Consider the following 19,882-nt stretch of genomic DNA (forward strand, 5'->3'; position numbering starts at 1 on the left):
AGCAAACCATTTTTGAGGCGCAATTCTCAAAGCAAAAAGTTAAAAAAAAAGAACTGCCGCTCTTTCTTCCGTTTTTTTTGTCTTCTTACTCTCTCAGATCCGCCATTGTTACTTCTTCTTCGTGTTCAACGACAACCACAAATTAACGTTACTAGAATTTCGAAACTTCGAATTTTCCAACAACAGGAAGACGCAGCCATTGAAGATTTTCTCCTTTGCTCGATTTAGTGAACTTGTTTTTTCCTCGATAGATAGAAGTTCAAATCTTGCTTCATTCTAGATAGAAGTTCAAATCTTTACTTATCAAATCGAGTCTTTGGCCATGCCCTCCGCGAAGAAGGTTCGCTCGAAATGAATCTCATCTTCCTCTAATTTAACTTCTGGGTTCATATTGTCTGAGATTCCCAGATGCTTTTTTTCAGATTTCCGACCGGAACCACATAGGACAAGTGTTCAACAAGTTGTTGAATCAGATTGGAGAAGCAGAGGAGTTTGAGTTGCCGGATTGGTTAAACAAAGGGAAACCTACTCCTTACATCTTCATCAGGCGCAGTATCCTTTTTTTTTTTTTACAATTTCAAAATATCCAATTTTTATTTTTTTCCTTTTTTAATTCTTTCAGATGATGTCAAAAAAAAAAAAAATTCTTTCAGATTTCAATTCATATGATTCGTTTTCGCCTTAGCTAGTTAAGATATATACTTGACGAAGAAATTCAAAAGGAGGGTTGAGGATGATGGAATATTCTGTTCTTGTTCCTTGTCCCCTGGTTCTTCTTCTTCAACTGTCTGTGGGAGTAATTGCCATTGTGGGTATGCCTCATTTTCATAATTTAATTTCTTGATAGGAACTCATTTACCTGCTTGATTAAGTTCATTCAACTCGAAAAAAATTATCTATGTTTGTGTAGGATGCTATTCTCAAGCTGTTCCTCAAGTTGCAAGTGTGGGAGTGAGTGTAACAATAAGCCGTTCCAGCAACGGCATGTCAAGAAAATGAAGTTAACTCAGGTAATGCATGCATAGTTTTCCCGGATTTAGCGTCTTTTTTTTGTTTATTTTGGTGGTGTTGGTTTGTTATATTATTTGTTTCTTGTAGACAGAAAAGTGCGGATCAGGGATTGTAGCAGAAGAAGAAATCAAACAAGGAGAGTTTATCATTGAATATGTTGGAGAAGGTGATTTGATGACTCTTTGATGTTTTTCCTCGCTGCTAAATATATAGCGATCATTGTTAAGATTGTGTGTGTGTGTGTTTTACCTTTCAATTCTTTGCTCAATATATAGTTATAGATGATAAGACTTGTGAAGAAAGGCTTTGGAAGATGAAACACCGTGGCGAGACGAATTTCTATTTGTGCGAGATAAACAGAGATATGGTGATTGACGCTACTCACAAGGGAAATAAATCGAGATATATTAATCATAGTTGCAACCCTAATACGCAGATGCAGAAATGGTATTCTATCACATTTATTGCTTGTTTTTCTATGTACAGTATAAGTTTAGTTGAGAGCAAAGTCATTAATCAGTTATCTTTTGCATGCTATTAGGATAATTGACGGCGAGACAAGAATCGGTATTTTTGCCACCTCCGACATAAAAAAGGGAGAGCATTTGACTTATGACTACCAGTAAGATAATTTCCTCCCATCCTCATATCTGAGTTTAAGTTCAGCCCCATGTTTCATAGTTTATGCTTTCTCTGGTTATCATTTGCGTGGTCTAGTAAAGTAAGAGTTTCATAGTTTTCCAAGTCTATAATCTGTTGAGTTATGACACTAAGAAGTAGAGCAGGTTTGTTCAGTTTGGTGCAGATCAAGACTGCCATTGTGGGGCCACAGGTTGCAGAAGGAAGCTTGGTGTCAAACCTAGCAAACCTAAGTTAGCCTCGGATGAAGCACTAAATCTAGTGGAATGTGAAGTGGCCCAGACTCTGCCTAAGGTATTTTTGATCTGAAAAAATATTAAAGTATTGATCTTGTCTTCAGATTCACTGAGATCTTGTTTATGAGTTATAGAGACTTATTTTTTACCACACTTTGGTTAGGTACATGAAAATGGAAGTATACATGAAGGTAAGTATGGATATTTCCTGCTCTATTTGCCAGAGAAGATCAGTGTGTTTTGGTGTAAGAAAAGCAATTTGGATTTCCCACGTTTCTCCAGGAAAATCATGGAATAAGCTTAGTCAAGTGCAAATATGTCCTCGTAATTGCATTGGTATGGTGATCAGGTTATCTCGCCCCACGAGTGACAGGTATTTAGTTTGGGACTCACGGATTAGTTTTTCATGACTCATGTTATGCATACACTTTTCTCTAACGTTGTTATTTGAGATTTTCAGGTGTTTCGGGCTCATTAGACATTTTGATGAGTTTTCAAGAAAGCACTCGGTATTACAATTAAAGCCAATTCTTGTTCCCATTTAAATTTGGGAAATTCCCTATCAACTAAAGACCTCTGTTAATATCTTTAAACTTGATCCAGGTGATGTTCGAGGATGGTGTTACCGAGTTTATCGACATGTTGAGAGAAGATTGGGAGATTGTAAGTGTCTAACATTGCATTCAGGTGATCATCTAATAAACTCTTTATCTGGTTTTTAAATTCTATTAATGAAACTCGTAGAGAAGCACAGAGTATTAAATAACCCATGCTGCTATGTTTCTGGTTTTCTGCAGATTTCTTTGGAAAAATAAAGGTTAAGAAATCCGAAACACTTATCTCCAAGAAAATGTATTGAAAACCATTTCTAAAGACGAAGTTATATTTTCCCTTTTATGTAGAGGAATACTCTTTTCTTTTGATGAGCATCTTAAGACGATGATGTCTTGCAACAACTTTGTGATGTAAAAGTGTACCATGAACTGTTGTTATAGTATTACAAGTTTTTATATCGTTTAGCTATTAGAATCTTGCATGGAAGTAGCGGTTTTTTTCTGTTACAAGCACATGCTGAAAAAAATGCTTTGTATATGCATCTGTGTCAGTGTCACCGACAGAATTTAATTAAGAGGATCGCACCAGTTTTTATTTTTCCGCGAGTGAAACTTACACGCTCTTGGTCAGTGATAGATTTTGCGATTTTAAGTTGGTAGGTGGCTGAAGTGGGTCAGTGATTCTGGCTCACCTACTCCAAAAGTTGCGGGGTTGGGGAAAGACAGCGACAAGTCTCTACTTAGTGGTTTGGTAAATTATTTTTGAATAATTATGTACCTTTAATCAATAATATTTATCTAAACTATGGTATTAGTAGAATCGATAAGTATCAACTCGACTAATTTTTTCGTTTGTTAATTTTCTAATTTATAGTTTTCCACAAAAACAGAAACATGGATTAAACAAGTGATTTTACATTACTAATACAGAAGGGCCGGTATAATATAATTGTACCAAAATGAAAATGGTTAAAGGAAGTAAGTGAACCGGGCCACCTAACTTCTTGTTGGGAAGATATCTCTGTGTGTGAGTGTGTTATAAAGCAGTGAGTAGAAGAAGCTGTAACAACTTGCCTTTTCTCTCATACACACTCGATCAGAGCTCCAAATTCGGAGAAGATGAAGGTGATTGATAAGATCCAGTCGCTAGCTGATGAAGGCAAAACGGCGTTTTCCTTCGAGTTCTTCCCACCAAAGACGGAGGATGGAGTCGACAATCTCTTCGAGCGAATGGATCGAATGGTCGCTTATGGTCCGACTTTCTGCGATATCACTTGGGGAGCTGGTGGATCTACGGCCGATCTCACCCTCGACATCGCTTCGAGGATGCAGAACGTTGTTTGCGTCGAGAGCATGATGCATCTCACCTGCACTAACATGCCCGTCGAGAAGATCGATCACGCGCTTCAGACCATTAGATCCAATGGGATTCAGAACGTGCTTGCGCTTAGAGGAGATCCTCCTCATGGCCAGGATAAATTCGTTCAGGTCGAAGGTGGGTTCGCTTGCGCTTTGGATCTCGTCAATCACATTCGGAGCAAGTATGGTGATTACTTTGGAATCACCGTTGCTGGTTATCCTGGTATCCTCTCTCTTTCTCTTTCTCTTTCTTGCCTCTTCCTCGTTAAGATTTTGATTCTAGCTAAAATTGGATTTTCTGTTTTTGAAACTTAAGAGGCTCATCCTGATGTCATTGGCGAAAATGGCCTCGCGACGAATGCAGCTTATCAGAGTGATCTTGAGTACCTGAAGAAAAAGGTATTGTTTCTTTTTTTTTAATATCAATTGTTGTTTTATCCTTTTGGTAAAGGTTTTGAATTTGGATCGTCTTGGAACAGGTTGATGCTGGAGCAGATCTGATTGTTACTCAGCTTTTCTATGACACTGATATATTCCTCAAATTTGTGAACGATTGTCGGCAAATTGGGATCAAATGCCCCATTGTTCCTGGAATTATGCCCATTAATAACTACAAGGGGTTCTTGCGTATGACTGGTTTCTGCAAGACCAAGGTAAATCTTGATCTTTTAGTAGAACATCAGTCCCTGCAAATGAATAGCCTCAAAGCTGATGATATTGATGTTGGCTCTCTGTACAAGTGTTTGTTTGCCAGCTTAAGATTTGTGGGTTTGAAAAAATGTTTCTAAAGTTTCTTAGTTGATCAGCTAGGTTAAAAGTGAGAGTGAGATTATTGATTGTATTATTGTTTTTAGGTGTACTGTTTGTTGGGTAACTATTCAAAGGGAATTGCTTGAGCTATGGTGCTTTTTTGTATGAAAAACGAAGAATTATCGTATGCTTTAGTATGATGGTGACACTTGACATATTAATGTTCCGCTCTATATTATAGATACCATCTGATGTCATGGCTGCCTTGGAGCCTATCAAGGATAATGAAGAAGCTGTGAAAGCCTATGGTGTTCACCTTGGAACTGAGATGTGTAAAAAGATTCTGGCTCATGGAATCAAGTCTCTTCATCTCTACACACTGAACATGGAGAAATCAGCTCTTGCGATATTGATGGTTGGTCCTTATTTTGTACTACCTCTTGTACTAGTTAAAGCATCATATAGACACTGGAGTATCCTAACTCTCGTGGTTGTGTTGCAGAACCTTGGTATGATTGATGAGTCCAGAATTTCTCGCTCTTTACCATGGAGACGCCCTGCAAATGTTTTCCGTACTAAGGAAGATGTGCGTCCCATTTTCTGGTAACCGCTCTTAGTTTCTCTTGCTTTGATTATCCCTAGCCACAGATCTTAATCCACGGTGAATAAAAGACTTTTGCTTTCTTCTAACCTTTCGAAGGGCAAACCGTCCAAAGAGCTACATTTCTAGAACCAAGGGCTGGGAAGACTTCCCACAAGGCCGGTGGGGTGATTCACGCAGTGCTTCATATGGTGCACTCTCTGATCATCAGGTACATGCGCAACTCTCTTTCAGGATTTCGTAGCATACGGGTTTCGAAGGGGGGGTTTATCGATTGGTCTTAATGATTTGCTTCGGATTCTTAAACGTAACATCTTCTTTTGTGAGCTTCTCATTACCCTCTGAATACTGCTGAACTAAATTCTTTCGTTGACAGTTCTCACGTCCACGTGCACGTGACAAGAAGCTTCAACAAGAATGGGTTGTCCCACTGAAAAGCGTTGAAGATATTCAAGAGGTAGAACATTTCTTTCACCACAACACATAAATAACTATTCCCTCGTTTTCACCTGAAAAAAGCAGACATTTACAATAATCTTGTATAAACTGTCACAAATCAGAAATTCAAGGAGCTCTGCCTTGGAAACTTAAAAAGCAGTCCATGGTCTGAATTAGACGGACTCCAGCCAGAGACAAAGATCATAAACGAGCAACTGGTAAAAATCAACTCCAAAGGCTTCTTGACCATCAATAGCCAACCATCAGTCAACGCCGAGAGATCTGATTCCCCAACTGTTGGTGAGGAATCAGTCCCGTTGAAATCCCTGTTCTCATAGCAAATAGTGTTTCAGAGTTCTGATCCAAGATTCATCGATACATTTGCTTGTGTGTGATTTGCAGGATGGGGAGGTCCTGCTGGATATGTATACCAAAAGGCTTATCTAGAGTTCTTCTGCTCAAAGGAGAAATTAGATGCAGTGGTGGAGAAATGCAAAACTTTGCCATCTATTACTTACATGGCTGTGAACAAAGGAGAAAACTGGGTATCAAACACCGCCCAATCCGATGTGAATGCTGTTACTTGGGGAGTTTTCCCGGCTAAGGAAATCATTCAACCAACCATTGTCGATCCCGCTAGCTTCAAAGTCTGGAAGGATGAGGCATTTGAGACTTGGTCAAGAAGCTGGGCTAACTTGTACCCAGAAGCCGACGCTTCTAGAAACTTGCTCGAGGAGGTGAAGAACAGCTACTATTTGGTAAGCTTGGTGGAGAACGACTACATCAATGGTAACATATTTGCGGTCTTTGCTGATCTTTGAGAAAATCAAGAAACAATTATATCGGTTTCCTACGTGCTGCTTTCATTTGATTTGGTAATTTCTCTGATATTTGGTTTTCACATCTTGTTAGTACCATAATCATTATTGATTTGCCAATAATTGTTATTGATATAAAAGCATCAGTTTCACTACCTTAAAGCTCCTAAACAAAACAAATCTTGGGAAACTCATCCACTTGGTACTATGAGACACAAAAAAGAACACCCATGGTTTCGACTTCTGAGCTGATATATTGTTGTTCTAATAAAAACTCAAGAAGATCAAGTAGTTATATTGCATCGTAAAATTAAACACCACTTCATGGAGACGCATGTGAAACTTGAAGAACCATCTCTTTGGGTTTAATGAGTCTGAAAGTGCAGACATCTCCAACCGCTAAACCGTAATCCCTCGCTAGAATCCGCCATCCGCTAGAAAATATTTTCGTCTTATTACTGCAAAAGTAGACCACCTTCCATGACTTTCCCTTGGGGTCATGTATGATAAGCTTAGCTGTCTTCTTCGGCATATGCATCTTTGCAAAATCATTCGGTATTATCTGATCAAATGAACAAAAAAAAACCACAAGTTTTATTACAAATCACATAATATCATTATTCGAAAACCACAAATGGGTATTTGTGTATTGGTTAATCTTACCAATACTAGGAGATGTGATTGCTTGATGGTGAGACTGAATGTTGCAGCCGAGGAAGATGAAGAAGCTCCATAGACATTATTACCAGCTTTCTTCTTCATCTTCTTAGATTTCTTCCTCTCCTCCTCTTCCTCAGCTCTCTTATTCTTTCTCTTTGCTCCTCTTCCAGTAGATTCAGCTATTACGCAGCTCATCTCTTCTTTCTTAACATCTTCTTTGTTTCACAAGAAAAATAATCCATCAATCCGCAAAACCAAAATTTATTATAAAATTACACGAGAACTACTTACTGGAGGAAGAAGAAGCAATGACTGTAGTTGTAGTTCTTTGTGGCTGGAGAATCTCTTTACAATTCTTTTCGAAGATGTTAACGGTTAAACAATTGTTTCCTTCGTTTGTGAATGTCAGAAACTCTCTGTCTCCTAATTTATTGTCGTATAGAAACTTCTCCCATCCATTTTTCTCCATAAGGTAGGATCCCATGAATTTTGAGAGTTTAACTTTCCAAGATCTTCCCCAAACCACCTTCAAGATCACCTTATGTGGGATGTTCTTGCATACACTTCCTCTCCAGAACTTTTGTGGATTGAACCTCTTTGCAAACACAAACATAGGAGAGACATGGGCCATTTAAAGCTAAAGCTTTTATTATTGTATAAACCAGTAAGTCAAAACAGAGAAGACACATTGTTCTTTTTAGAAGCAAAAGAAGTAAAGGTTTTAAAGTTTCAAATTTTCACCGTAATCTATTTGGTCCTAGCAATTAGCAAAGACAAAGTCGGCAAAGAATAATGTACTCAAGAAGAATGATAGCTGAAAAAGGTTAAAAAAAAAACTCACACAAATAATGGAGAAGGGAAGGTTAGACACATCAAACATTGAAGACCAAAGATTCCACCTTTCAACATTTCAGGCAAGGAAACAAATTCTTGAAAGGAGAAGGTAATGTTAAGAACATGAGTACCATGGCTTCGGATGATAGATCTTCATCAGCAAGAATTTTGAAGAAGCTCGTCTTCTTCCTGTCTTCTTGAATCTTACCAAATGCTCTGTTTCTACCCATCTCATGAAGACCACTCTTTCTTCTCTTCTCCTTGACTGTTTTACTCTCTGTCTCTTTCCTCTCTCTAGTGCACTATCTCTGAAAAGAACTTTCAAGAGAGCCCCACCCCCACAAAGGACCCTCTGTCAATATTTTGTTATACATAGGTTAATCGTAAAAGACCTCCGTGTAATAGCTTACACATCAAATGTTAAATATTTAACATTGTTATGACTTTGTAGACACGCGAAAAGACTCTTATTTTGCTTGTTTTAGCACCTGGGCACACCTGTGCTATAAAAAGAAAACAAAAAGGCTGTAAACTTTCCTCTTTTGTTTTGAGTCTTTTAAATCTGGACTTGCCACAATTAGCGCTGGAACGGAGCCGGATATCCGGACTTTTCAAGGTATCCGGATCCGGCTCCGGATTTAATGGATAATCAATTTTACTATCCGGATCCGGATCCGAAAACTCCGGATATCCGGAGATCGAATATTTACGGATATCCGACCGGATATCCGGTTTCGTTGATTTAAAAAAAAATCTTCAATTTTTAAAATTATAATGAGATAACATATATAATTAAAATGTATCATCATAGCAAAAATTACAAATACCAAAAATTTAAAAGCATTCAAGTAGCATTCAAATAACACAATTGAGACGTTAATTTATCTTCATATCGTTGTGTTATCTATTTTCATGTTCTTCTCTCACAATCTGAAATAGAAAATTATCATGCAATATAAATTTCAATCATGTGTAAAAGAGTTAAACCAAAAACAATTTTCGAACATAATTAAAACAAAAAATTAAATGCATATCCAAAGATTTCAAAATTTTCAAAATCTTAATAACGGAGAACGGATATCCGATTTCTAAATTTTCTATTATCCGGATCCGTATCCGAAATAACCGAATACTTAATTTCACTATCCGGATCCGGATCCGAACTATACGGATATCCGATTTTTACGGATCGGATAGGACCGGATCGGATAGCGGATACCGGATAATAATTCCAGCCCTAGCCACAATAACAATTTTATTATTTAAACTATTTTTACTGAGTACTTGTAACTAAGCAACTAGTTGTCCTAACTTTTAGGAGTTTATTGCTCTGTTTTCATTCTTTATAGTCTTTCTTGCATTATTAAGGGAAAATGGCCGATACATGTCTCAAATGGAGAAACTAATATCTTTTGTTAAATTTTACAAACAAGTTAACGGAAAGTAGCGTATACACGAACAACAAAACATTTGCCAGAAGCTTTTCTTCTCTAAGTTTTGAGAAAATCGCCATTTTAATAATCATCTCCTTTGGAAATAATCTCTTTGCAAGTTGGCCGCAACAAGATCGTATGCTCAAACTGAGAAATATAGCTTCCTTTCACATCACACAGTGGAGGGCATGACTACATATTTAACCCAAAGAAAACCAACTTTCCATAAAAAAAAATGTTCATTAACAGAGTAAATATGTTCACATCATTTTAGAAGTTTGCATACCTCAATTATGCCAGAATCACACAGATTCTTTAAAGCCATTAAGTATTTGGTTTCACCAAGACGGTCCAAATAGCGTCTGCAGAAGGCTAGAGTGGAGAAGTTCTTGTTAATGGTGGCAAGGAGTTGCTTCGCTCTAGGTAACCTCAGTGGAACGTGACCCACTTCAAAGTTTTTCATGTAATGGCTACATTCTAAGTCATCTCTCACAAATCCTTTCCCTGCAAAAAATGACACGAGAAACAATCCCAGTTAAAACTTAACCCTGCAAATTTTCTCAAAATCCACTTGGTGCAGTGCCATTTCTTACCGGTCGATCCAAAAGTTTCTATGGCATATAATTCACCCTCTTCCATCTTTGTCTGCTCTCCTCCTCTAACGTTAGGAACAGATTTTTCAGCATGTATCTGATAGCGTCCGATGCTGTGGCCATTCAGGTTTCTGATACTTTTGACTTGCCGGCAAAAAAACACAACATTGTTTCTAAAAGTCCAAATAGAAACTAGCAAAAGAGTTGCCATTGAAGTAATTAACACAGGAGTTACCTTGGTATACTTTTCCATTGATCTCTACTTCATAAGACTCCATGACTTCCTGAATTGCAGCACCAACATCACAAAGCCGGACATCGATCCCGGCTTCCTGAACCAACAAAGAAAACAGCTATATTACTTGCCACAAATCATAAGCCTATACTAAGTAGCTTCTTTTGAGTAATGTGCAATGAGCTAATAAATTATTAACAACAGAAACAGTATGAGCACCTTGATACCGGTATATGTTGCTTCACGGGAGGCTGCTAAGAGAGGATCAAACATAGGATTGAATGCAACAGTAAAAGCAGAATCAACAATGTGCCCTGCCAAAACAATATCATTCTTGGTTTTATACGTCGTTTATATTGAGAATACAAAAAAACAGATGATAAGTTTCTTTTTTCTTTGTAGCATACCATCAATATGTGTTCCAAAATCCAACTTCATCACATCATCATACTGAAGGACAGTCTTATCTCCAGAGTTTGGTGTCCAGTGAGCAGCGACACTGGAGGTTCAAGTAAAATATGAGACACACTGATAGAAGGGAAAAAACAAAAGAAATAGACAGAGAGAATGACAAAGTAGAACTAACTTATTCAGAGAACATCCTGTAGGGAAGGCGATACCAGCTTGAAGACCATTCTCTGATATCAACTTACGAACTGTGTTCTCTAAGGTCTCACAGATATCAATCATCAACATTCCAGGCTTCATTATGCTTCTCATATACTTCCTAACTTGACGGTGAACTTCTGCTGCTTGGCGAAGAGAGTTGTATATCGGCTTTTGCAGCCTCTCCATCTCTCTCTTCTCTTCAGATGTTGTTCTCCACAAATTACTTCATTATAAAAAAATAGACTCAGCTACACAGAATCTAGTGTAAATAGTCGATTGTAAGATATTGCAGATTTCCCTTTATAAAGGTTTTGGACATAAAGCAAAAAGTATGAGAACTCACTCCTCCTTGTACTGTTGGATTTCACCTTCAGGAAATTCTCCAGAAGGGAAGAGCTCAGTAACAGGAATTGAAGGTGGATCAGTTTGACGAAGATACTTCTTCTTCTTCCTATTAACAGTCACCAGGTATTGGAGTTAAGATCATAAAAGCAAACACTGATAATTAATACATTGACGAACAAAAATAACTTCTCACTTGCTTTTACTTTTCTTCTTTTTCTTCTTTGTTGAAGCCTCAGCTAAAAAGTGTAAAAGACAACAAAAACTTAATTAACCATAAATCGTAGAAACTAAACACACTCAAGAACCGACTTCACATAGACTAATCCCAAGAAAGTCAGGTTCTTTAATGATGTAACCAGAGTTATTCTTCTAAATCAGAGAAACCCAAATGTCCATCTAATCATAACAATCAAGAACACACTAGAGAGAACAAACTCCATTTTTGACCCCTCATGGATGCACACTTAAACCATGCACAAGATCAATCAGAAACACGAAATAATTTACCTTTGATTCCATCTTCTTCTAGGTTATCCTCTTTTTCATCTTCATTCACCTCAGCAAGGTCAAGATTAGTGGTTTGGTCAGAAGCTAATCGAGCCTCATTTCCATTAGAGGACTCGGCTCCAGTACTCTCCTCCATTGAGCTGCCACCTCTGAGTTTTATATCTGCGTCTAAACTTGAATCTAACAAGGCGACTATTAGACAAATCGTACAAGCTCAATGAGAATGGCAGAGATTATACAGACGATGAAGAAGAAGTCATCTCTTTTATATGTATAGAAAAGTCTACTCTTTGCTCTTTTACTTTTCTTATTCAACTTTTGTTCCCCTTCTATAAAGAAAGATTAAGAAATTGCAAATTGCCCCCAAAACAACTTCCATTTGACAAAACAAGAAACATTAAAAAAAACCTATCATTTCACGGACAAGAGAACCGTTACGCTTCACTCAACGGCTAGTTTCCTTATTGTCTCTTCCCTTATTCTTCTCCCCCTTTCTCTTCCTGTTCTAGGGTTTCGAAAACTTTGCAATTAACTTCTCATCGGACGAATTTCCGGTTTCAGATCGCTCCTGGAGTCTCCGGTGATATTTTGTAGGAGAAATTTTGAAGAAATACGATTCGATTGCAATGGAGGCGAGAACCGGCCGATCTATGCCAGAGCACCCATCGACACCGGCAATAACCGCGCCGGCTCCGGTTCCTCCGCCTTCAACGAGACGTCCGAGGGTGAGAGAAGTCAGTTCGAGATTCATGTCTCCCGTTTCTTCATCTTCGTCGTCTTCCTCTTCCTCCTCCTCCGCCGGAGATCTCCACCTCTTGACTTCAAATTCTCCCAGGCAACATCAACACCAGAATCATCGGTCGATTTCTGCTCAGAATTCGAGACGGCAGTTAAAATTACCCGACGGCGACGAGAATCGCCCTTCCGAGACGGCGCGTAGCCTAGACTCGCCATTTCCTCTTCAACAAGACGGAGGAAAAAACCAGCAGCAGAATCGATCGAGGCCGTTGAAAGAGAACGGTCACCGTCTCGATACTCCGGCGCCGTTGTTGCCTCCGCCGTCCAGATCGCGGCTGAACCAACAGCGTTTGCTTACCTCCTCCGCGGCGGCTAGGCTTCTCCGATTATCAGTCTCCACAGACGGTGAAGATTACAACGACAGAGAGAAATCCAACGGCTCAGATCTGTTGCCAACAACTGTTTCAATGAGGAACCACGCAAAGCTCTTCAACAATCCCACCGCCTCACCTCTTCGTCGATCCCTGAGTTCTTCTTGCGACGATCCGTCGTCGTTTCGAGATGTAAGAGCTTCATTGTCGCTTAAAAATGGTGTTGGTGTATCACTGCCTCCGGTGGCACCTAATTCGAAGATTCAAGCCGATACAAAAAAGCAGAAGAAAGTTTCTGTGCAGCAAGAGAATGCACATTCTCTGAAACTGCTCCATAACCGCTACTTGCAATGGCGATTCGCCAATGCAAATGCTAAAGTCAAAACGCAATCTCAGTCAGCACAAGCCGAGGTCAGTTTCTCATCTTCAACACCAAGAATCAGATATTTGATCACTTAGCTAGCTCATTATATGATTATGATGATGATTATTCGTTTGCCACGACAAATCTATTAAATATACTCGTGAAACAGTACTGTGTTTGGTAGATAGATCAGTATGGCTTTGACATTAGCATCAGTGAATGGTTTAGATCACATTTCTGGTGATTTTATGGATTTGCTGACCTAATACTGAATTCTGTTTCTTGCAGAGAATGTTTTATTCTCTTGGTTTGAAATTGTCAGAGCTCTCCGACTCTGTACAGAGGAAACGCATAGAACTAGAAAGCTTATTGAGACTTAAAGCTGTTACGGAGATTGTAGAGTCTCAGGTAAGTAAAACTGGAAATGTTTTATATTTCAGAGTATTCGTACATCCATGAGAAAATATGTAATTTGTAATAACTATATGCAGATTCCTACTTTGGAACAATGGACTGATCTTGAAGAAGATTACTCAAATTCTCTGTCGGAAACTACTGAAGCTTTATTGAATGCTTCATTGCGGCTCCCTCTCGATGTTGATATCAAGGTATCTATTGTGTTTTTCAGATTAACTCCTTGTTCCCTTTTCTCTACCTTTGGCACTAAAGACTTGGAAATTTTGCTTCTCAAAACCAGGTCGAGACTAAAGAGTTAGCCGAAACACTTGCTGTTGCCTCAAAGTCTATGGAAGGCATTGTGCAAAATATTGGAAATTTTGTGCCTAAGGTTAGCTAAATACTATCAATCTGCTTCACTTCAAAAAAGTTATGTAGCAAATGTTTCCAACTGAAACAACTTCCTTTTGCAGACACAAGAGATGGAGACTTTGATGTCGGAACTAGCAAGAGTAAGCAGCAGAGAAAAAGCATCCGTAGAAGATTGTGGAGTTGCACTGCTTAAGATACATTCATCACATGTATAATAAAGCTGTAATATACAAGTTTGACATATAACCCTTTGCTTTTTGAAGTCTAAAGTGTTTTTCTTCTTGTGCAGATTGAAGAATGCTACCTTAGAAGTCAGCTTATTCAGGATCACAAGCAAAGGAATTGTTAGAGCCGTGCCTACTGAAGACGTAAAGAAACATTACTCAATTTTGTATGTAAAAATTAGAAATCAAATTTTAAAATATATTATTATATATGGTCTATGCCAAGTTTGTATTCTTAAGCTTTGATCACAATACACCACTCATATCTTGAAATTCTTTTCGATTTTTTAATTTTGGTTTCTTCTATTTATCCACAAACTCAATCTTTCAAAATACAAGTTTTATATAGCCCTAAATTAAGCCGTAGCTTAAACTAAGGACAAAACATTGCTAATTCAAGTGTTCGGTGTTTCAGATTTTCAACAACAAATTGTATTGACCACTTCACTCGATTAAACCGACACAAACCGGGAACTCTATCGCCAAACAGAGGCCCAATAGTATAAATCCAGCCCGAACTCCAACATGATGTCATCACGCTATTAAAGAAATTTGATTTCCTTTTCCCTTATAAAAACCCTCGGCGAGTTTTGTTTGAAAGAAGAAGAGGAAGAAGTAGAGAAGTCTAAGGGACGCGATAAAGAGAAAGAATGGCGTTGAAGTTTCTGAACAAGAAGGGATGGCATACGGGAAGTCTAGGTAACATTGAGAAAGTATGGAAGGCTGAGCAGAAGCAGGAAGCCGAAGAGAGAAAGCTAGAGCAGCTTCGTCTCCAAATCCAGCAAGAGAAGGAGCGTTCTGAGTTTCACGTTCTCGAGGAACAGGCCGGTCTCGTTCCGTAAGTTTTCTAATTCTCGAATTCGATTTATGGCAATCGATTTGATTGGTATCTTAAAGTTGAATTTAGGGTTAGCGATAGAGTTTGATCATGATTCGGAATATGTTATAATGATGATTGCAATTGAGACAATCGACCTAAAGTCGGGATTTGGCGATTAGAGTTCGAATCTTCTTCTGATTGGGAATATATGTTAGTTAAATTTGCATGATATGATTGCAATTGAGACGGTGATCTAAATTCGTGGGTCGTTATAAAGTCGAATTCTTTTTTCTTTCTTTGTAGAAGGAGGCCAGAGAGATTGGAGTTCCTGTATGATTCAAGTTATGGTGTCTCGTCTCAGAATCAAGAACGGAGAGCCAAATCTGATGCTGTTCGTGTTAGTAGCAATAACAAGAAGCAGCCGATTCCTGGTGCCTTGTTTGATGATAAGGCACACGTTGCCAATGATTCTTGGCGCAAAGTCCACTCCGACCCTTTGCTTCTCATCAGGCAGCACGAGCAAGAAGCTCGAAAATCTGTAAGTTACTTTTCCTTCTCCTCTTAGTTCACTCAAATTTGTTTGGAAATTGGATTCCAATTCTGCTACTTTCGCCTTCCTTTTGTTCTTCATTCACTGACCTTTTGGAGTGTGTTTCTCCTTTACAGATGAAAGAAAAGCGAAAGGAGAAAGATGGAGACACGAACAAAAGAACTCGGCTCAGAGTGTAAAGCGCATAACTAGCTATCTTCTTCTCCTTTGTGAGTGTAAAACCCAATCTCTAATGATCTTTGCTTTCTCCTGGAAGAACATGTGTCCAACTTGATATCATCCAACATTGTTTAGACACTTGGCACCATGCTTGACACTGTTGTCTTCTAGAGAGCTTTTCACTTTTCCAGCCAGTAGTACTCTGCTTTAATCATTTGGATCGAAAGTTAAGCTTTGGTTTTCTTCTTCTGCATCTCTTTAATTTCTGTAGAATCTTCTCGTAATGTCTTATCTCCTAGCATTTGACAAGGTTGTATTGTACTATGTGATTTTTCATTAAGGCAATGATTTTATTTCTATTTCTTGCAGTGGTTTCAGATTTTTTCTCTCATTCTCCGAATTGAAGGGGCAAAGTTTGAGTGTTTTGTATAGGCACTTGAATAAACTCTTTAATTTAAGTCTAACAATATGTCTAATTGTTAAACTGAATAATTGTTTAACAATCTCCCGATAACAATGTTCGGTTTCAAATTGTAGTTTAGTATCGGGAGAGGCCACATCAGGCCCATTAACCAAAAGGAGATTATTATTATCCATCACGCATATTAAACGGACGGCTCTGATTTAAACTAATTACCATCCGCGTTTAGTCGGCGGAGGCGGAGCAAATTAATTTCAACCCCGGCGAGATTTCGATAGAAACGAAACGAAGAGAAGGCAAAAAAAAAAAAACCAGTTTTGAAGCGATAGGAAGAGAAAGGAGGAACAAAAAGAGGAGCAATCATGGGGATGAAATTTTTGAACAAGAAGGGTTGGCATACGGGGAGTCTCCGTAACATCGAGACCGTGTGGAAGGCTGAGCAGAAACAAGAGGCGGAGCAGAAAAAGCTTGAAGAACTTCGTCTCCAGATCGTCCAGGAGAGGGAGCGTTCTGAGTTTCGCGCTCTTCAGGAACAAGCCGGTCTCGTCCCGTAAGTTTTCTATCCTCTCTACGCTCGCTCCCGATTGATTTGCTGGTATCTAATTTCGGAAATAGGGTTAGGGATTGGAGTTCGTATCTTACGATTTGGAGTGAATTTTAGTGCAGAATCTATGAGATGCATCTTATAGTAGTTGATTCGTTTAATGATTGCGATAGAATCGGTGATCGGAAGTTGTGGGTCATTCTAAAATCGTACCTTTTTTTAATCTTCATGCAGGAGGCAAGAGAGATTGGAGTTTCTGTATGATTCAGGATTAGCTGTAGGGAAGGGTAGTGCGAGTAGTTCAGGTCATGGTGTTTCGTTTCAGAAAGAAGAGCAGCCCTTAGCCAAAGCTGAAGCTGGTAATAGTACCAGTGAGAAACCAGATCAGTCGGGTCCTGGTGCGCTGTTTGAGGATAAGGCACCCTCTGCTAATGATTCTTGGAGGAAACTTCACTCTGACCCTTTGCTTCTCATCAGGCAGCGCGAGCAGGAAGCTCTTGCCAAAATCAAGAACAATCCTGTGAAGATGGCTCTTATTCGAAAATCTGTAAGTTCCTTTTTTTCTTTCTGTACATGGAGGGTTTTGTGTGGTGCTCCAGTGTCTGTGCGTTTGCAATTGAAAAGTGTATTGTTATGTTTTTGTCTTTCTTACCTTCCATAGCCACTGACCTGTTGGAGGGTTTCTTATTTACAGGTAGAAGGAAAGGATAAAGACAGAGACACAAAGGAGCACAAGAAAAAGCATCATCGTAAAAGTGGAAAGCATCGTAAGCAATCTTCATCCAGACACCATTCTGATTCGGAGGAAGATTCTGGTGAAGAGAATTACGGAAGAAATTCCCACCATCACAAAACATCAGGGACTCGTGACAAACACTATGAGAGACGGAGGTCAGATTTAGACGATGAGTCTAAAAGTCAGAATAAGCATTATGAGAGACCACCTAGGTCAGATCTAGACGATGAGTCAAAAAGAAGGGAAAGTCGTGATAAGCACTATGAGAGGCGAAGGTCAGATTTGGATGACGAGTCCAGAAGAAGAGAGAGACAAGATAAGCACTATGAGAGACGAAGGTCAGATATGGATGATGATTCAAAAAGAAGAGAGAGTCAAGAGGATAGAAAAAGGAAAACAGAGGATGTAGAGAATGAAAAATATCCCTCCAGGGAGAATGGATTCCAGAATAGACGCCGGAAAGGTGGATCGAAGTTATCAGAAGAAGAGAGAGCTGCTAGATTTAAGCAAATGCAAATGGACGCAGAGGTGCACGAGGAACAAAGATGGAGAAGATTGAAGAAAGCTGATGAAACCGATGCAGTAGAAGCTGATAAGAACAAAGTATCTGTTGGCAAAAGCTTTTTGGACGATGCAAATAAGAGTGTCTATGGAGTGGAGAAAGGTGGAAGTTCAACTATTGAAGAAAGTGTGCGTCGCCGAAGTTACTATTCGCAGCGCGGGACTGAAGCTGAAGTCAATGCATTCCGCCGCTGATTGATGCGAAATTTGTTTCAATACAATGCGAGGGTTTTTGTCTCTTTGTATCTTTGAAATGTAACAAAAGTTTGGTCAGAATATTACTCCCTTCTGATTTTTCTGGATGTTATTCCTATTTCTGAAAGTTTGATTTCCTGTATTATAATTAATGCATTTCGATATACGAAACTAATTAATTGCAAACATAAAGTGGTGTTAATACAACTAATGACTATGGAGTATCATTTTTTTTTACAATATATTTTTCTGATTCCAGTATATATTGAGCATCGAGCTTAGTTTCTAGTTTCTAAACAGTCGCAGAAAAAGCTTTTGCTCTGTCCATATATGTAAGGAGGCCTTATTTTGATGGTGGTCCAGTCCACCGTGTTAGTGTGTAACAATAATAATAACTAGTGGGGCGTTGAAAATGTGGTAGGAGTCAATACTTACCCGTGACATGTAGTTAAGCATTATACTCCAAGATTCCACTTTGGCACCTTTATAAAAACCACGAGATGAGGCCTCTCTTCTTTTGTCTTTTTGAAATTTTGGTTTCTTTATTTTCTCTATCTTTCAAGTAATACTTGAAAATGTTTTTTTTTTTGTCCAGAGATGATCAAATTAAAGTTTGACCTAGGTTTGAAATTTTTAATTATTGACGATGTTATATTTATTATTCAGATTCAAATTTAAAAGTCAGCTGAATCATGACCGATTCATAAATTATATAAAATTTGAAATTGAAAAAAAAAGAAAGATAAAAATAAAGAGCGTTTTGGGATTTGAAACCACTCTCTCATTTTTTTTTCCAAAGATTTGGCCATTCGGGAGTAAAAGAAGAGTGGAAGTTCACGTGCTGCGTAGTTTTGTACAATGATGTCATTGTCGTTTTCCTTTTTTTCTGCGAATTTTCTTTCCCGATAAGGAATGATAATTTTGCGGAAGTGGCTCATAGTCAGGTTTCTGTAACAAGAGATGTACGCTTTTTATCACCCCATATTTGTATCTAAGATTCCCACTTGTTTTTACGGTTATGTAAAACTATAGTAAGCAATAACGCAGATGTCAAAAAAGCAATGTTTAGTGTGTGTGTGTGTTTTAATTATCTTTCGTAACGAATACGTAACCAGATAATGTGTATCTGATGCCACCGTTCCTGCTGCATATCTTGACAAATGCGCAACCAAAGTTTGAACCGGGTACAGAAGGAAAAAAAAAAAAAACCAGAAATTCACAAGTAAATTAACCATTTGAAAATGAATATTGCAACAATTGAATCACCTTTTTGTTTATTTTCTACGATACCAAATATTCACTAATTTTGAGTTGGAATTCGTTTGGAATAAATTCACTTATACGGTCAAGCCAAACATCGTATAACATTTCTTTTGTTTGTAAACGGATTTCTTGGTTACTTAGTCTTTCTAAGACATTTGATTTTAATAAAAGAAAGATATGCAAATGTGCTCTGTGTACATAATAATGAAATATCTATTATAGCGGTGCAAATAAAATCTTAATATTTTTGTAGAAAAATGAATAAATATCACATGAATATTTGATATTTCAATTGAATTTTTTTAAAAATAGAAGAGTTGTACGAATTCATAACCAAAATAGACAATATGTGTTTTGTCCAATAAGAATTTAATGGCATAGGACATGCTTGAGTCTGCTTAAATAAAAAGAAGGAAAAAAAAAAGAAATATAAAGTGGAGATGTAACAGAATGGAAAAGGAAAGGTGTGGAAGTGATTGGGATTTGAGAAGATGTATTGTCATTTGTCGCCCGTAATAATAATATTAACCGACAATTAGTGGCTTC

The 19,882-nt window shown here is 38.2% G+C and overlaps 7 protein-coding genes across 7 annotated transcripts; 5 read left to right on the forward strand and 2 right to left on the reverse strand.

Annotated features, from left to right (window-relative positions):
* The first annotated feature begins 52 nt into the window (after positions 1-52).
* On the forward strand, positions 53-2,905 carry LOC18015850 (histone-lysine N-methyltransferase ASHH3). The gene is made up of 13 exons (XM_006397531.2): positions 53-340; positions 423-552; positions 695-812; positions 911-1,010; positions 1,099-1,177; positions 1,287-1,458; positions 1,553-1,633; positions 1,797-1,944; positions 2,050-2,077; positions 2,169-2,259; positions 2,347-2,395; positions 2,490-2,573; positions 2,684-2,905. The coding sequence occupies exons 1-12, from the start codon at positions 323-325 to the stop codon at positions 2,559-2,561; spliced, it is 1,086 nt and encodes a 361-aa protein (XP_006397594.1). The 5' UTR covers positions 53-322; the 3' UTR covers positions 2,562-2,573; positions 2,684-2,905.
* Positions 2,906-3,500: 595 nt separating this feature from the next.
* Positions 3,501-6,562, forward strand: LOC18015852 (methylenetetrahydrofolate reductase 2). Its single transcript, XM_006397532.2, has 9 exons — positions 3,501-4,022; positions 4,116-4,198; positions 4,279-4,452; positions 4,791-4,964; positions 5,052-5,152; positions 5,250-5,361; positions 5,527-5,607; positions 5,711-5,888; positions 5,991-6,562. The coding sequence occupies exons 1-9, from the start codon at positions 3,560-3,562 to the stop codon at positions 6,407-6,409; spliced, it is 1,785 nt and encodes a 594-aa protein (XP_006397595.1). The 5' UTR covers positions 3,501-3,559; the 3' UTR covers positions 6,410-6,562.
* Positions 6,563-6,728: 166 nt separating this feature from the next.
* Positions 6,729-8,130, reverse strand: LOC18015731 (B3 domain-containing protein At5g18090). The gene is made up of 5 exons (XM_024154928.1): positions 8,032-8,130; positions 7,358-7,661; positions 7,205-7,278; positions 7,070-7,159; positions 6,729-6,968 (listed from the first exon to the last, which is right to left on the reverse strand). The coding sequence occupies exons 1-5, from the start codon at positions 8,128-8,130 to the stop codon at positions 6,729-6,731; spliced, it is 807 nt and encodes a 268-aa protein (XP_024010696.1).
* A 1,114-nt stretch (positions 8,131-9,244) lies between these two features.
* On the reverse strand, positions 9,245-11,843 carry LOC18015732 (methionine aminopeptidase 2A). The gene is made up of 10 exons (XM_006397534.2): positions 11,623-11,843; positions 11,309-11,351; positions 11,114-11,221; positions 10,748-10,993; positions 10,569-10,660; positions 10,381-10,475; positions 10,162-10,258; positions 9,927-10,070; positions 9,620-9,837; positions 9,245-9,525 (listed from the first exon to the last, which is right to left on the reverse strand). The coding sequence occupies exons 1-10, from the start codon at positions 11,756-11,758 to the stop codon at positions 9,415-9,417; spliced, it is 1,290 nt and encodes a 429-aa protein (XP_006397597.1). The 5' UTR covers positions 11,759-11,843; the 3' UTR covers positions 9,245-9,414.
* Positions 11,844-12,150: 307 nt separating this feature from the next.
* Positions 12,151-14,271, forward strand: LOC18015733 (protein ENDOSPERM DEFECTIVE 1). Its single transcript, XM_006397535.2, has 6 exons — positions 12,151-13,142; positions 13,384-13,503; positions 13,587-13,703; positions 13,793-13,882; positions 13,965-14,072; positions 14,153-14,271. Exons 1-6 carry the CDS (start codon positions 12,249-12,251, stop codon positions 14,210-14,212), a joined length of 1,389 nt encoding a protein of 462 aa, XP_006397598.1. The 5' UTR covers positions 12,151-12,248; the 3' UTR covers positions 14,213-14,271.
* A 392-nt stretch (positions 14,272-14,663) lies between these two features.
* LOC112086201 (pre-mRNA-splicing factor CWC25 homolog) lies at positions 14,664-15,956 on the forward strand. The gene is made up of 3 exons (XM_024155056.1): positions 14,664-14,925; positions 15,211-15,445; positions 15,574-15,956. Exons 1-3 carry the CDS (start codon positions 14,738-14,740, stop codon positions 15,634-15,636), a joined length of 486 nt encoding a protein of 161 aa, XP_024010824.1. The 5' UTR covers positions 14,664-14,737; the 3' UTR covers positions 15,637-15,956.
* A 325-nt stretch (positions 15,957-16,281) lies between these two features.
* LOC18015734 (pre-mRNA-splicing factor CWC25 homolog) lies at positions 16,282-18,261 on the forward strand. The gene is made up of 3 exons (XM_006397536.2): positions 16,282-16,587; positions 16,816-17,128; positions 17,276-18,261. Exons 1-3 carry the CDS (start codon positions 16,400-16,402, stop codon positions 18,071-18,073), a joined length of 1,299 nt encoding a protein of 432 aa, XP_006397599.1. The 5' UTR covers positions 16,282-16,399; the 3' UTR covers positions 18,074-18,261.
* Positions 18,262-19,882: the final 1,621 nt, after the last annotated feature.

This window comes from Eutrema salsugineum, unplaced genomic scaffold (assembly GCF_000478725.1).
Source record: "Eutrema salsugineum unplaced genomic scaffold, Eutsalg1_0 scaffold_22, whole genome shotgun sequence".
Lineage (NCBI taxonomy): Eukaryota > Viridiplantae > Streptophyta > Magnoliopsida > Brassicales > Brassicaceae > Eutrema > Eutrema salsugineum.

What these genes read in the sequence shown, in the direction of transcription:
- LOC18015733 (XM_006397535.2), top strand. Translation starts at nt 12,249, where the DNA reads ATGGAGGCGAGAACCGGCCGATCTATGCCAGAGCACCCATCGACACCG. An exon ending in CTCTCGATGTTGATATCAAG is followed by an intron (nt 13,704 to 13,792) that starts GTATCTATTGTG and finishes TCTCAAAACCAG; the next exon opens with GTCGAGACTAAAGAGTTAGC. An exon ending in TTAAGATACATTCATCACAT is followed by an intron (nt 14,073 to 14,152) that starts GTATAATAAAGC and finishes CTTCTTGTGCAG; the next exon opens with ATTGAAGAATGCTACCTTAG.
- LOC18015732 (XM_006397534.2), bottom strand. Translation starts at nt 11,758, where the DNA reads ATGGAGGAGAGTACTGGAGCCGAGTCCTCTAATGGAAATGAGGCTCGA. An exon ending in TTTTGGAACACATATTGATG is followed by an intron (nt 10,476 to 10,568) that starts GTATGCTACAAA and finishes TTGTTTTGGCAG; the next exon opens with GGCACATTGTTGATTCTGCT. An exon ending in CAATGGAAAAGTATACCAAG is followed by an intron (nt 10,071 to 10,161) that starts GTAACTCCTGTG and finishes TTTGCCGGCAAG; the next exon opens with TCAAAAGTATCAGAAACCTG.
- LOC18015852 (XM_006397532.2), top strand. Translation starts at nt 3,560, where the DNA reads ATGAAGGTGATTGATAAGATCCAGTCGCTAGCTGATGAAGGCAAAACG. An exon ending in GCGTTGAAGATATTCAAGAG is followed by an intron (nt 5,608 to 5,710) that starts GTAGAACATTTC and finishes GTCACAAATCAG; the next exon opens with AAATTCAAGGAGCTCTGCCT. An exon ending in ATCTGATTCCCCAACTGTTG is followed by an intron (nt 5,889 to 5,990) that starts GTGAGGAATCAG and finishes TGTGATTTGCAG; the next exon opens with GATGGGGAGGTCCTGCTGGA.
- LOC18015850 (XM_006397531.2), top strand. An exon ending in TTACATCTTCATCAGGCGCA is followed by an intron (nt 553 to 694) that starts GTATCCTTTTTT and finishes TAGCTAGTTAAG; the next exon opens with ATATATACTTGACGAAGAAA. An exon ending in GGGAGTAATTGCCATTGTGG is followed by an intron (nt 813 to 910) that starts GTATGCCTCATT and finishes ATGTTTGTGTAG; the next exon opens with GATGCTATTCTCAAGCTGTT.
- LOC18015734 (XM_006397536.2), top strand. Translation starts at nt 16,400, where the DNA reads ATGGGGATGAAATTTTTGAACAAGAAGGGTTGGCATACGGGGAGTCTC. An exon ending in GAACAAGCCGGTCTCGTCCC is followed by an intron (nt 16,588 to 16,815) that starts GTAAGTTTTCTA and finishes ATCTTCATGCAG; the next exon opens with GAGGCAAGAGAGATTGGAGT. An exon ending in TGGCTCTTATTCGAAAATCT is followed by an intron (nt 17,129 to 17,275) that starts GTAAGTTCCTTT and finishes TCTTATTTACAG; the next exon opens with GTAGAAGGAAAGGATAAAGA.
- LOC112086201 (XM_024155056.1), top strand. Translation starts at nt 14,738, where the DNA reads ATGGCGTTGAAGTTTCTGAACAAGAAGGGATGGCATACGGGAAGTCTA. An exon ending in GAACAGGCCGGTCTCGTTCC is followed by an intron (nt 14,926 to 15,210) that starts GTAAGTTTTCTA and finishes CTTTCTTTGTAG; the next exon opens with AAGGAGGCCAGAGAGATTGG. An exon ending in AGCAAGAAGCTCGAAAATCT is followed by an intron (nt 15,446 to 15,573) that starts GTAAGTTACTTT and finishes TCTCCTTTACAG; the next exon opens with ATGAAAGAAAAGCGAAAGGA.
- LOC18015731 (XM_024154928.1), bottom strand. Translation starts at nt 8,130, where the DNA reads ATGGGTAGAAACAGAGCATTTGGTAAGATTCAAGAAGACAGGAAGAAG. An exon ending in CAAAGAGAAAGAATAAGAGA is followed by an intron (nt 7,160 to 7,204) that starts GCTGAGGAAGAG and finishes AAGATGAAGAAG; the next exon opens with AAAGCTGGTAATAATGTCTA. An exon ending in AATCACATCTCCTAGTATTG is followed by an intron (nt 6,969 to 7,069) that starts GTAAGATTAACC and finishes TCATTTGATCAG; the next exon opens with ATAATACCGAATGATTTTGC.